At 45.0% G+C, this 14,068-nt stretch overlaps 1 protein-coding gene across 2 annotated transcripts in view; it reads left to right on the top strand.

Moving 5' to 3' along the window:
* LOC141148200 (uncharacterized) overlaps positions 1–11,429 on the top strand; it is a 41,726-nt gene extending 30,297 nt beyond the window's left edge. The window contains exons 5-11 of one of the 2 annotated variants that reach the window (XM_073635417.1): positions 455–731; positions 1,703–1,933; positions 4,561–4,755; positions 5,339–5,437; positions 7,217–7,263; positions 9,518–9,794; positions 11,241–11,429. In XM_073635417.1, the coding sequence (XP_073491518.1) occupies positions 455–731; positions 1,703–1,933; positions 4,561–4,755; positions 5,339–5,437; positions 7,217–7,263; positions 9,518–9,794; positions 11,241–11,428 (1,314 nt within the window). In that variant the 3' untranslated portion in view covers position 11,429. The remainder of the gene's footprint in view (positions 1–454; positions 732–1,702; positions 1,934–4,560; positions 4,756–5,338; positions 5,438–7,216; positions 7,264–9,517; positions 9,795–11,240) is intronic. The other variant, XM_073635418.1, reaches the window with a different exon arrangement.
* The last annotated feature ends 2,639 nt before the right edge of the window (positions 11,430–14,068 follow it).

Below are 14,068 nucleotides of genomic sequence, written 5' to 3'. Positions count from 1 at the left end.
CAAGTTGGTCCACTGTAACTATGTATAACTATCCATACCTGGAATTCTTCTTTAGGGCTGTCATAGACGGTTCAAATTTCGTCCAATTCCTGCTGATTTGGATTACATTTGAGCCATGGTCTAAGATGGCCCATCAGCACCTCCCGGTCTATTTTTCCATCAGTTAAGAGCTGTCAAAATTCCGACCACAGGAATGTAGGACATGCACTTGTATGTAAACGGCTGTGCGAAAAAGATGGGGTATCAGCACACATAATTCTAGGTCCATCATTTACAGTTTACTCTACATTGACAAGATGGCATTTAAAGCATTGTCTGTTGATAATTTTGGGTACCATAGCCGATCTTATCCTATGTGTGAAAAATTGAATAATTGCTCTGGTAGCAAACCAGATTATACCTGTCACCCCCATCCCAGGTTTTACCTTATTGTATTTCTGTCCTTTTTTATCAGTCACATAAAAAACATGTCATTGGAATCTTCTCCAAGTCAGCCAACAACTGTTTTTCTTGGCTGAAGACAATCTTGTCATCTGCTGAGAACTTCAGGGATTTGGTGAAGGAGGTCCTGCAATTCCAGCTGGTTGCCATTGACAAGAAGCTCACCAGAATGATTTTCAAGTGTACGCTTGCCATCTTGTATCACACTAAGGAACAAGGGAGTGCTAAAATTACCGACGTGTCCGGATCGATCTACAACGAGGAGCTTCAATGTCTATCCACTATTCTTGGTAAGTGGTCATGAATGGCTTTTATGGAATTGGAATCAGAGTCAACTGCTGTCTAAACAATTATCCACATGGATCAGTAGTTCTTGGCACTGGAATGTTATGGCATTAGGCTTTGTTCTGGTCTTTTACCATAGACAGATATAAAGATAAAAAGGTTTACGTTAATGTAGGTGTTAATTTAGAGGTTAGGTTAGTGTTGGGGTCGAAGTGATAGGATGTTCAGTTTAGGTCAGGGGTCTCCAAACCTTCTAAATAAAGGGCTAGTTTACTGGCCTTCAGACTTTAGGAAGGCCAGACTTTGGCCTGTAATAGTATACTGTACAATGCCTCGGGCATGGTGGTCAATGGGAGTAAAAACATTACATAGTGCCTGTAGTCAGTAGGTTTAAGAATACCTCCTCATCATTGGTATCGGTTGGAGGAATAAAGCCACAGTTGGCATCAGTGGAAGGAATAGTGCCCCATTGTTGGTGCCAGTGGGAAGAATTAGGGCTCATTGTTGGTGTCAGTGGGAAGAATACCGCCCCATCGCTGGTGTCAGTGGGAGGAATAGCGTTCCATTAAAACTATAGTTTCCCTTTTAACAATGAGAATTATGCCCCATCGTAGCAGTCAGTGAAGGTAATAGTGTCCCATTGTTGGTGTCAGTAGAAAGAATGGTGCCCCATCATTGGTGTTAGTGGGGGGATAGTGCCTCATATCAGTGGGGGAAGTAGTACCCAAAGGGGGGGGATAAAGTCAAGAAAGGTTGAAATCTGGCCTGCAAGCTGAAGTGGAGACCACCAGTTTAGGCACTAGGGTTAAGATTTGGGTTTAAGGCAGTTATCTTTTAGGTTAAATGTGGGTGTAAAACGTAAGATGCTCCTAATGGTGAACTTATCCTTTAAAGATAGTAACTAAGCCTGTGGTTATGTTTGTTGGCATTATGCTCCAATTCACCCCATCGGTTGTTTCTTCTTCACCTACTACAGGGAGGGACAACGTGATTGTAGTGCTTGACGATATGGATAAAAGCCGTTCAGCAGAGAAAATGAGGATCCTCAAGGAACAACCGAGTATTGATAGACTGGCCAGGGACCTGTTCCTCTTTGGTGTCAAAGAAAAATCAGAGCATGTGACATACAAAACCTCTAAAGACTACATAGAGGGGGAAAGAATGCAGCAAAAGATTAAGCCACTCAATGATCGGATAAAGATAAGAGGTGAGAGAGGCCAGTGGTTCCTTGCAGTGTTCATTTTAGTCTTAGGACTAAAATGGCATTTTAGTTTTAGTCCAATTTTAATCTTCTGCAGTTGTTTTAGTTTTAGTCGTATTTAGTCGACTAAATCTCCAGTACATTTCAGTAATTGCAATTTAGTTTTAGCCATAGTCTTTTGACTAAAATGGCATTTTAGTTTTAGTCTCATTTTAGTCTTTTGACTAAAATGGCTTTTAGTTTTAGTCGTATTTTAGTCATCTCAATTGTTTTTGTTTTAGACGTATTTTAGTCGACTAAAATAGTATTTATTTAGTCGACTAAAATGTTTTAGTCATTTTAGTTGACTAAAATGTTTTAGTCGTTTTAGTCGACTAAATTAACACTGGTTCCTTGACTGCTCACATTCCTGTCGGTTGATTTGCCAACATTTATTGATGTTGCTACTAAAAACCTGCCAATATACACTGTATTACCAAAAGTATTGGGACACCTGCCTTTACACTCACATGAACTGTAATGGCATCCCAGCCTTAGTCCGTAGTGTTCAATATTGAGTTTGCCCACCCTTTGCAGCTATAACAGCTTCAGCTATCCTGGGAAGGCTGTCCACAAGGTTTAGGAGTGTGTCCATGGGAAACACATTTGTGGGGTCAGGCGCTGGTTCACAGTCCCTGCTCTAATTCATCCCAAAGGTGTTTTATCGGGTGGGGTCAGGACTCGCTCATCCAAGTCTTTATGGACCTTGCTTTGTGCACTGGTGGGCAGTCATGTTGGAACAGGAAGGGGCCATCCCCAAACTGTTCCCACAAAGCTGGGAGCATGATATTGTCCAAAATGTCTTGGTATGTTGGCGCCTTAAGAGTTCCCTTCACTGGAACTAAGGGGCCAAGCCAAACCTCCTAAAAATCAGCCCCCACACCATAATCCCCCCTCCACCAAATGATTTGGACCAGTGCACAGAGCAAGGTCCATAAAGACACGGATGAGCAAGTTTGAGGTGGAGGAACTTGACTGGCCTGAACAGAGTCCTGACCCCAACCCGATAGAACACCTTGGGGATGAAAAAGCAGGTGTCCCAATACTTTTGCTAATATAGTGTATATGCAACAGTTTAATCTTAATACAAGCAATTGGAATACAAAAATGATCACAAATCATAAATGATCACAATGAGGAAACTTCCGTTGTAATGACCCATGCAGTATCGTCCTTCTTAGTAAATATATAAATATATAAAATTAACAGAACACCAATTTGTAGAACTTTTTGTTTTCATCTATAGGAACTAGATTGCCCCACTGTGTGAACTTGCCCTGTGGACAATAAGATGGTATTCTGAGAACACCAAATGGCTGGGCCATACGAATATGCAGGCCAGGTGTTCTTAACTCTGCCCTGTGTAGACCCTTTGTTCCCTTACCGACAGACACTGGGATGTTCTAGAAGACAAAATGTTCCAGGAAGTAAAGCTGTAAGGAATTGGTGACCTATGCCCAAGCAGAATTAATACTTTGCAAATTGTTTTTTATAGTTGAGGAGAAACATGTTTTAACAAACCCAGTCTTATTCTGAGGGCCTCATCCAGCCTTCAGGTTTAAGCAGAATCTAAACTCTAGAAGCTGTGCCCCGAAGAAGCCACACACAGGACATAGGACTGGCCACCAGTATTGCTTGTGTGCGTGTGGTTGCAGCTCTTTTCTCCAATACTGTTCTTTAATGCCTTGTACTGCAATGTGCTTTGCTTCCTTATGCTAGAGCTCTCCCTTTGAGAGTGATCTGATGACTAGCAGGGTAATGGTAGAGGTGGAGGAAGCACATATCCACAGAATGAGTGAAATGAATGAGCCCCCTTTTACTTACCTGAACCCGATTGTTCCAGCGACGAGCACAAGCCCAGCAGCTCCAGCCGCTGTCTCGGGTCCTCATTGGATAGATTGATAGTAGCAGGAGCCATCGGCACCCACTGCTGTCAATCAAATCCAGTGACACGGAGCTGGGGGTGGGGTCGAGTCCTGCTGTATGCAGCAGCAAGACACGGGAGCACGCAAACATGGGTGCCCCCCTGGAAAGTGTTTCTCCACAGGTGGCACCCGATGAAGAGAAGGAGCCAGGAGCGCTACCGGGGGACCCCAGAAAAGGAGGATCAGGGCTGCACTGTGCAAAACCCTTGCACAGAGCGGGAAAGTATGATATGTTTGTTATTTTACAAAAAACTAACCTTTACATTCACTTTAACATTTCTAGATGTTCCCTATAACATTGCAATCCTCACATTTTGGGTTCAGGTCCACTTCAAAGTAAATAATCATTTGATGCTTTTCATCAGCCCAACAGTGTGACTGTTGGAGCTTACTGGACAGTAGTGAAGCTAAGGAAGAGTGAGGGAGCAGTGACAAGCTCTCAATTCAGAAGGCTTGGTCATTGTTTGCATTCCAGAACAATCGGAGATTCTGGACGCCTAGTGCTAATGAAGAGGAAAGATGAGCTCAGGGGTTCTGGTAGGTATGTGACTTGAGGTTTGCTTTAAATTTTGGTTACTGATTCCATAAATGAACTGGACTTTGTTCTGTGAAAGAACTGGTTAGTAACATTGGTTAGTACCACTGGTTAGTAACATTTTATTAACTCAGGACCTCGCCATTCAAGAAACAAGGACAAGAAGACAGAAACTGTTCCAAATGAGGATGAAGATGATAAGCCTGAATCGGAAGACAAGACAGATTTAGAGGAAACACAACCTCCTCCTGCAGAAGAAGAAGGAGTTGACAATCACTCGTCCCCGTTGCACATGGCATTAGTGAAAGCTGAGAGGTTGAGGTTGAATGGTAGGTTGGCAAGTCCTGGGAAAAAGCCAGACTAGGCCTTTCAGAAGGCAATGCAATCATCTCTTTAGAATGAACAAGCAGAAAATACATTATTTTTGCTAATATCTGGTGTCCTACATCAGTACCTCACCTCACAAATCCTCTTTTGACTAATTGGATACAGCCACACTCCAAAATCTCGTGGAAAGCCTTCCCAGAAGGTCAAAGGCTGTCATATCCACAAGGGGGCAACTCCAATCAAAGTTAAATACAATGTATTGAGAAGCATAGAAGGAGCTCCTTCTATCTTCTAAGACCTTCAGTTTCTCAAGCAGACACTGAGTTGCTGGTCTGATGACCTTGGAACACAGTTGCTGGAGAACCCTAAATGTCCTGCTTACACATTTTTTGTTGTTTGCTGTGTAACTTTCCTCTCTTACATTCCATCCCCCACGTTCCTTTTTAGCTTCACAGACAAAAGTGCCACAGAATAAAGCCCACTTCTATGATGTCCCGTATATGTGTTACGGTGGTAGGAATGGGTTAAGGATTTTTTTTCTCTTTGTTTTATTTTGTTTTTGTTTTGTTTTTTACTCCATTTTAGAAAATAATGTGGAGAGCAGAGCTCAAGACCTTACAGCTAACCCAAACACCATGCAAAAACATCTCACAAGAGTGGACCTGCCTGAATCTGATAACACAGGTTTGTCTTGTCTTAAGAAACCTCACTGTAATGCCCCAAGCAAGCTATCTTCCTGTTCTGTCCCAAACAACCTCCTTTCCTTTCCTGTTCCAAGCAACTTCCCTTCCTGTAATGTCCTAAGCAACCTCCCTTCCTGTAATGTCCTAAGCAACCTCCCTTCTTGTCCTGTCCCAAGCAACCTCCCTTCCTGTATTATCCTATGAAAATCTCCCTTAATTGTCTGTTCCAAGCAACCTCCCTTCCAGCCCTGTCCCAAGCAACCTCCCTTCCAGTCCTGTCCCAAGCAACCTCCCTTCCTGTATAATCGTATGAAAATCTCCCTTAATTTTCTGTTCCAAGCAACCTCCCTTCCAGTCCTGTCCCAAGCAACCTCCCTTTCTTTCTGTTCCAATCAACCTCCCTTGCTTTAATGTCCAACCTATCTTCCTCTCCTGTCCCAAGCAACCTCCCCTCCTGTACTGTCCCAAACAACCTCAATTCCTGTAATGTCCTAAGCAACCTCCCTTCTTGTCCTGTCCCAAGCATCCAACTTTTCTTCCCTGTTCCAAGCAATCTCCCTTCCTCTTCAGCCCCAAGCAACCTCCCTTCCTTTCTTGTCCCATGCAACCTCCCTTCCTGTACTATCCTAAGAAAATCTCCCTTTCTTTTCTGTTCCAAGCAACCACCCTTCCAGTCCTGTCCGAAGCAACCTCCCTTCCTGTAATGTCCTAAGCAGCCTCCCTTCCTGTAATTTCCTAAGCAACCTCCCTTCTTGTCCTGTCCCAAGCATCCGACTTTTCTTTCCTGTTCCAAGTAATCTCCCTTCCTCTTCAGCCCCAAGCAACCTCCCTTCCTTTTCTGTTCCAAGCAACCTCCCTTCCTCTCCTGTCCCAAGCAACCTCCCTTCCTGTATTATCCTATGAAAATCTCCCTTAATTGTCTGTTCCAAGCAACCTCCCTTCCAGTCCTGTCCCAAGCAACCTCCCTTTCTTTCTGTTCCAATCAACCTCCCTTCCTGTAATGTCCAACCTATCTTCCTCTCCTGTCCCAAGCAACCTCCTCTCCTGTACTGTCCCAAACAACCTCCCTTCCTGTAATGTCCTAAGCAACCTCCCTTCTTGTCCTGTCCCAATCATCTGACTTTTCTTTCCTGTTCCAAGCAATCTCCCTTCCTCTTCAGCCCCAAGCAACCTCCCTTCCTTTTCTGTTCCAAGCATCCTCCCTTCCTCTCTTGTCCCATGCAACCTCCCTTCCTGTATTATCGTAAGAAAATCTCCCTTTCATTTCTGTTCCAAGCAACCTCCCTTCCTCTCCTGTCCCAAGCAACCTCCCTTCCAGTCCTGTCCGAAGCAACCTCCCTTTCTTTCTGTTCCAATCTACCTCCTTTCCTGTAATGTCCAACCTATCTTCCTCTCCTGTCCCAAGCAACCTCCCCTCCTGTACTGTTCCAAACAACCTCCATTCCTGTAACCACCCACAAGGAGGAACAATACATTATGCAAGTATCAAACCCAATACCACCACCTAGTGGCAGGACTAGTAATCACAGTATATTAAATGAGAATGGTTGTTGCACCTATATCTGAAAAAAAAACAGCATGCTAACAACATGGATTCCAATGTACAGATAGATATTTACACATGGGGGATTTATACCAGTAATATATATATATATATATATATATATATATATATATATATATATATATATATATATATATATATATACAGTATATATAGAGAGATGAACAGAAAAGTGTGGCAGCTCTTTAAATCTACTTATAAATTTGGATTTTCCAGAATTAATGCTCGATGCTCTGACTTTTCCTGGAACACAGAAAAAACAGGTGAGAAGATATTTTTTTCATTTATTTGGCTTATCATTTTTCAGGTGCATTACTATGAGTAGCAGGTTTTAATTTTACCACCTCTCTACTGTATTGTAAAAAAAACATTGGGGGGGGTGCAAATGTCTATTTCAGTGCTGTTTATAAACGACTCTTAAGAAATCACCCTTGTGCAGCCAGTAAATGTCTGTGATCTGAGCCATCATTGGACAGCTCCATGTACAAAGTCCATCCACTCTATGCCATGTGATCGCTGTGATGACCAATTACAGCCATCGCAAATGTAAACACTGAGATCTGTCTACATTTGAGAGCCCTTCCTATCACAATGGAGGAAAGAGGATTTAATAAATGAATGTGTTTTGTTTTTTTTTTAACTCTTTCACATTCCCCTCCTCTCTACTGAGTCATGACAAGTCTATTAGCTCCTTTATCTTCAGCCTCCCAGTGTATGTGACATGTACATTAACCCCTTTACCGCCCCCTGTTTTAACCCCCTCAATACCAGCATGTTTCTTCATTTCCAAGAAAACTGTGGCAATAAATGGAATTTCCAAAAAGGGGGTCATTTTGGGGGACTGACCTGGCATTTTAATGAGTGGTTAGAATTTTGGGGATGATAAATTTAAAATACATACCCCATAGTTTGTAGTCTATTTAACGTTCACATAGACTAAATGATATACACTGAGGGCTCATTTACTACTTCTGGTCATGGCATGTTTTTACAGCCCCTAAAAAAAGATGCAGCTGGATGGGGTTGCAGACAGGCAGTTGTGGCATGGCCCAATACACTCAAATGGGTCGCTTTTGGTGGCATTACTGGGGGGGGCATATTTTTTCCGCAGTTTTGAACTAAAGCATAGCGGCAAATATTGTACCCCCGGGTCTCAGGACCCACTTCCTGAATGGCTGGGAGGAGAATCTTTATTAATTCGCTATTGTCACACAAATAGATGGGCTCAGGGCACAGCGCTCTGCCCCAGAGCCCACCCTTTTTTGAAGCCAATTAGAGCCTTATGCCCTGTACACACGAGCAGACTTTTCAACCGGACCGGTCCGACGGACCGAATCCGGCGGACAATCCGACCGTGTGTGAGCTTCATCGGACTGTTTCTGTCGAAAATCTGATGGACTTTAGATATGGAACATGTTTTAAATCTTTACGTCTGAACTCCACCGGACCCAGGTCCTATCGAAAAATCCGCTCGTCTGTATGCTAGTCCGATGGACGAATGTTGCTAGGGCAACTATTGGCTACTGGCTATGAACTTCCTTATTTTAGTCCGGTGTACGTCATTACGTTTGAATCCGTCGGACTTTGGTGTGATCGTGTGTAGGCAAGTCCGTTCATTCGAAAGTCCGTCGGAAGTCCGTCAAAAGTCAGTCGAAAGTCCGTTGAAAAGACTGTTGGACCTTTGTTGCCGAAAAGTCCGCCCGTGTTTACAGGGCATTAGGCTCTAATCATGTGTTTCCAAAAAAAAAAAAAAAACCCATTGGAATCCATGCGCCTGGTGCCCTGCATGGAGATTAGGGGGCCGGATGCATGGATTAGGGGGGCGGCGCCCCTGTGCCCCTTATGGATGGGCTACCACTGATAGACTACCTCCAGAGGTGGTTCTGGCCAGCTCAGTAGATTGCTTTAAAAAAGGCCTGGATTCTTTCCTAAATGTACAGAATATAACTGGGTACTGACATTTATAGGTAACGATGATCCAGGGAAAATCTGATGGCCTCTCGGGGGATCGGGAAGGAATTTTTCCCCTGCTGGAGGAAATTAGATCATGTTTTACTGGGTTGTTTTGCCTTCCTCTGGATCAACAGTGGGCATAGAATTGTATATACAGGATCTTACCCCCCCTTCTATTGGTTGAACTGGATGGACTTCTGTCTTTTTTCAACCAAACTAACTATGTAGCTAGCCTGTTTCCCCGAAAATAAGACCTAGCATGATTGTCGTGATGGCTGCAATATAAGCCCTACTCCCCAAATAATCCCTACCCAGTTTCCCCGAAAATAAGCCCTACCCTGAAAATAAGACCTACAAGGACTTTAACTAGGGCTTATTTGGGGGGTAGGGCTTATTTGGGGGGTAGGGCTTATATTGCAGCCATCACCTACAATCACGCTAGGTCTTATTTTCGGGGAAACAGGGTATGTAACTATGTAACTGATACCTGAGGATTAGTATGACTGTTGTGAATTGTCTTGTATGAAGCATATCTTTCATCACTGATGACCTCCCTCTCTGTAGATGTCGGAGAAGCAAGTCGTTGGGATTTTCTCCAGGTCTCCTCAGAGGGATTATTATTGGTTACAGGATCTTCTAAAGTCTGGGGCACTGCAGAGTTACGTCCAGGAGGTCAAATACGGCTACATCCTGGAGTGTGACTGGAGACCGTTCCGGCGGGTGGTCTCAGAGTGTACATTCGGGGTCTTGTATCACAGCAAGAGGAACGGGAGAGCGTTCATCACCGATGTGCCGGGGTCTCTGTATGACAGCCATCTCAATCACCTCTCTGCCCGGCTCGGTGAGTACCGGTCTCCATATTCCAACGGTATTTAAAGGGGCATGGGACCCGGCCTGGTGTTTATTTTCTTCCACATGCTGTGTGGTGCTGGACAGTGACACACAGTAAAGACCTCCATAGAGGCACTGGATGGAACTATTTTGTTATATGGGGTGCACTAAAGGGGTAGATATAAATTTCATTTTTAGTGAAGGTGTTTCTGCTCCCTCCCTCCTTCATCTTAGATACCCTTTAAACATTAAGGGGCAGATTTATAAAAATACACATTTGTTTGTTTAAACTGGGGCAAAAACAAATGTTATTAAGCTATTGTCTCTTTGGGTCGAATGGTGTTTATTCAGTGAGTAGAATACTGCATTATGGCCACTAGATGGAGCTAATAATGATCAGGAACTAAACACTTACAGTGGTACCTTGGTTTATGAGCATAATTTGTTCCAGAAGAATGCTTGTAATCCAAAGCACTCGTATATCAAAGCGAGTTTCCCCATAGAAGTCAATGGAAACTCAGATAATTCGTTCCACAGTGACTAGTAACTTCTATCGTATGCAGTACTGTATGTGGCCAGAGGTGGGCGCTGGAAACACTCAGAAACCGTTTGGAGCCGCTTGGATGCACTTTGCAACACTCGGAGAAGCTCGGAAACACTCGGTTATCCGAGCGGCTCCGAGTGTCACCGGCGCCCCCGCACCTCTGGCCAAATGCAGTACTACAGAGGCTTAAATCCTGATTGTTTTGCGAGTCAACGCTCGCAAACTGAGTCAGGATTTTAAAAAAATAATAGCGCGTATTGCGAAACGCTCGTTAACCGCGTTACTTGCAATCCGAGGATTACTGTAGTGTGATCATCAGCTCCATCTAGTGGTTATAATGTAGTAATTTACGGATTCACTCTATTCTGCATTTTTTTTTTCCATAAAAACACCCTGTAAGTTACTCGACAAAAAATATCATATCCTGGCTGCTGATTTCTATTAAAGCAGATCTTCGCTACATCTGAGTACCACAAAACACTATTTAATTCATTTTTAATATTCAAAGCAACCCATCCATCCATGTCTCCATGCTTTATTTTGTTGAGAAATAACTTTTGAAAAAAAGAACCGAGAAATTCTGGCCGTGGCCATCTTGAATAAGGGTAGATGATTCATGTAGCATTTACTTCCTGCAATCCATCTGCCCTTAGCTCAAACATGCAGGCAGGAGAGTGTGCTTAGCTAAGAAAACCCCTCCTACTCTCCTTTCCTTCTGAAGACTCCTGGGATGTATGACATCATTTGCCTAGGCAAGAAACCAAGAGGCTACTGAAGAAATGTAAAAAAAAAAAAAAATACATATGATATACTTTCCTATTTATCTACTAAAGCTAGCAGCATAAGGATTAAAAATAATCAATGTTGATTGGGAGAGTAAAGTTCCACTTTAACTTCCCCTTCTGTGATCAGGGAAGAAGAATGTCCTTGTGGTGATCGATGACATGGAGGACCCGAGTGCAGAAGAAAAAGCTCGGATCTTGGAGAAACAGCCCAGCCTCAGGAAACTGACCGGAGGTGTTCTCCTCTTCGGCCGGGATAAGACATACACACTAAATAATTCCATAGAAAAGAGAGCAACAACTGACATACTGAACTAATGTCTCTCTCTCTCCCCCTCTCCCTCTCCCTCTCTCTCTGTCTATCTACCCCTCACCCCCCTCTCTCTCTCTGTCTATCTACCCCTCACCCCCCTCTCTCTCTCTCTCTCCCACTCTTCCCCTGTACATCTTTCCCTCCCCCTCTACCCCTCTCTCTCTCTCCCACTCTCCCCCTGTACATCTTTCCCTCCCCCTCTACCTCTCTCTCTCTCTCTCTCTCCCACTCTCCCCCTGTACATCTTTCCCTCCCCCTCTACACTTCTCTCTCTCTCTCTCTCTCCCTCTCTCCCCTCTCCCTCTCTCTCTCTTTCCCCCTCTCTCTCTCTGTCTATCTCCCCCTCTCCCCTCTCTCCCTCTCTCCCCCTCTACATCTTTCCCTCCCCCTCTACCCCTCTCTGTCTCTCTCTCCCTCTCTCCCCCTCTACCTCTCTCCCTCTCTCCCCCTCTACCTCTCTCCCTCTCCCCCTCTACCTCTCTCCCTCTCTCCCCTCTCTCTCCCTCCCTCTCTCCCTCTCTCTATCTTTCCTCCTCCCCCCTCTCTCTCTCTCTCTCTCTCTCTCTCTCCCCTCCTTCTCCTTCCTTCTCTCTCCCCCTCTCCCTCTCCCTCTTTCTCTCCCTCTCTCTCCCTCTCTCTCTCTGTCTCTCCCCCTCTACCTCTCTCTCCCCCTCCCTCTCTCTCTCCCCCCTCTACCTCTCCCTCCCTCTCTCTCCCTCCCTCCTTCTCCCTCTCTCTCTCCCCCTCTACCTCTCCCCCCCCTCTCTCTCCCCTCTCTCCTCTCTTCCCCTCCCCCCTCTCTCCCTCTCCCCCCTCTCTCTCTCTCTCCCTCTCTCTCTCCCCCTCTTCCTCTCTCTCCCTCCCTCTCTCTCCCTCCCCCCTCTCTCTCTCTCTCTCTCTCTCCCCCTCTCTCTCCCCCTCTCTCTCCCCCCTCTCTCTCTCCCTGCCTCGACCTCCCTCTCCCTCCCTCTCAGGAAACTGACTGAAGGTGTTCTCCTCTTCGGCCGGGATAAGACATACACACTAAATAATTCCATAGAAAAGAGAGCAACAACTGACATACCGAACTAATGTCTTTCTCCTCCCCTCCCTCTCCCTCTCCCCCCCTCCCCCTCTCTCACTCTCCCTCTCCCCTCTCTCTCCCCCTCTACCTCTCTCCCTCTTTCTCCCTCTCTCCCCTCTCCCAAGGGGAGGGGAGGCTCTTTGGGGACCCTGATGTAAGGGGGAGGCTCTTTGGGAACCCTGATGTAAGGGGGAGGCTCTCTGGGGACCCTGATGTAAGGGGGAGGCTCTCTGGGGACCCTGATGCAAGGGGGAGGCTCTCTGGGGACCCTGATGCAAGGGGGAGGCTCTCTGGGTATAAACACACACACACGTATATTATATACATGTGTATGCTCACCCAAGCCTATGACTTTCTTTACTACGCTGCTATGGGCTCTAGCCCCAGATCTTTTGTAGACCTAGCAACGCCCCTGGTTAGGGGTATTGAATACAAATGCACACCACAGTTTTCAGATATTTATTTGTAAAAAAAAAAAATGAAAAGCATTTATCATTTTCCTTCCGCTTCACAATTATGTGCCGCTTTGTGTTGATCTATCACATAAAATCCCAATAAAATTAATTTACGATTTTGGTAGTAACATGATAAAATTTAGAAAATATCAATGGGTATGAATACTTTTTCAAGGCACTGTATGTGGGGTGTTAATACTTTTTCAAGGCACTGTATGTGGGGTATAAATACTTTTTCAAGGCACTGTATACGCATGAGAAGAAATTTCCTGAAACTAAATACAAACATTGCAGAATGCACATTTTCATGCTGTATAATGTATGTACTGTACAGGCCTTCAAATTAAATTCACATTTGCCAGTTCTAGCCAGCAGGTGGAGCTCTAGGCTAGGTCAGGCTCTCTCTGAACCCTCTGAAGGCTCTTTTCTGCACCTGGTAAAATAAAATTACATGACCCCTCCTTCTCCCTCCAAAGTATTTTAAAGAGGAGGTCCAGTTAAAAAAAAATGTAAAAGTCAGCAGCTACAAACACTGTAGCTGCTGACTTTTAATAAGCACACATACCTGTCCAGGGTGCCCGTGATGTCGGCTGCCCGAGGCCGAATTCGTCCATCGGATCGGGTCCAGGTGCCGCCATTCGAAGTAAGGGAAACAGGCAGTGGAGCCTTGCGGCTTCACTGCCCGTTTCCTACTGCGCACGCGCGAGTCGCGCGGCGCTTTGTGAATGGCCGGCTGTGTTCTGGGACACACACTGTTCCCATAACCCACCGCGCCCCATTCCCCAGAAGACAACGCAAGGAGGAGAAGACTGAAGATCACCTCGGTGTAGGAAGTGGCAGATTAGGACGATCTGTCTAGCAACAGCCATTTCTGTAGAAGAGAACAAGAAGACCTGGACAGCCGCACACCGGAATGGATGAATTCGTCTTTATTCAAAATACAGGATCATGGGGTGCACAAAACACGACTGTGGGGTGGTACAAAAATAGCTGACGCATTTCACACTTACACCAAGTGCTTACTCATGAGTAAGCACTTGGTGTAAGTGCGAAAAGCGTCAGTTATTTTTGTACCACCCCACAGTCGTGTTTTGTGTACCCCATGATCCTGTATTTTGAATAAAATA

This window comes from Aquarana catesbeiana, linkage group LG06 (genome assembly GCF_042186555.1).
Source record: "Aquarana catesbeiana isolate 2022-GZ linkage group LG06, ASM4218655v1, whole genome shotgun sequence".
Lineage (NCBI taxonomy): Eukaryota > Metazoa > Chordata > Amphibia > Anura > Ranidae > Aquarana > Aquarana catesbeiana.
Note: the sequence above shows the minus strand (reverse complement) of the source record. Positions and strands in the feature narration are given on the sequence as shown.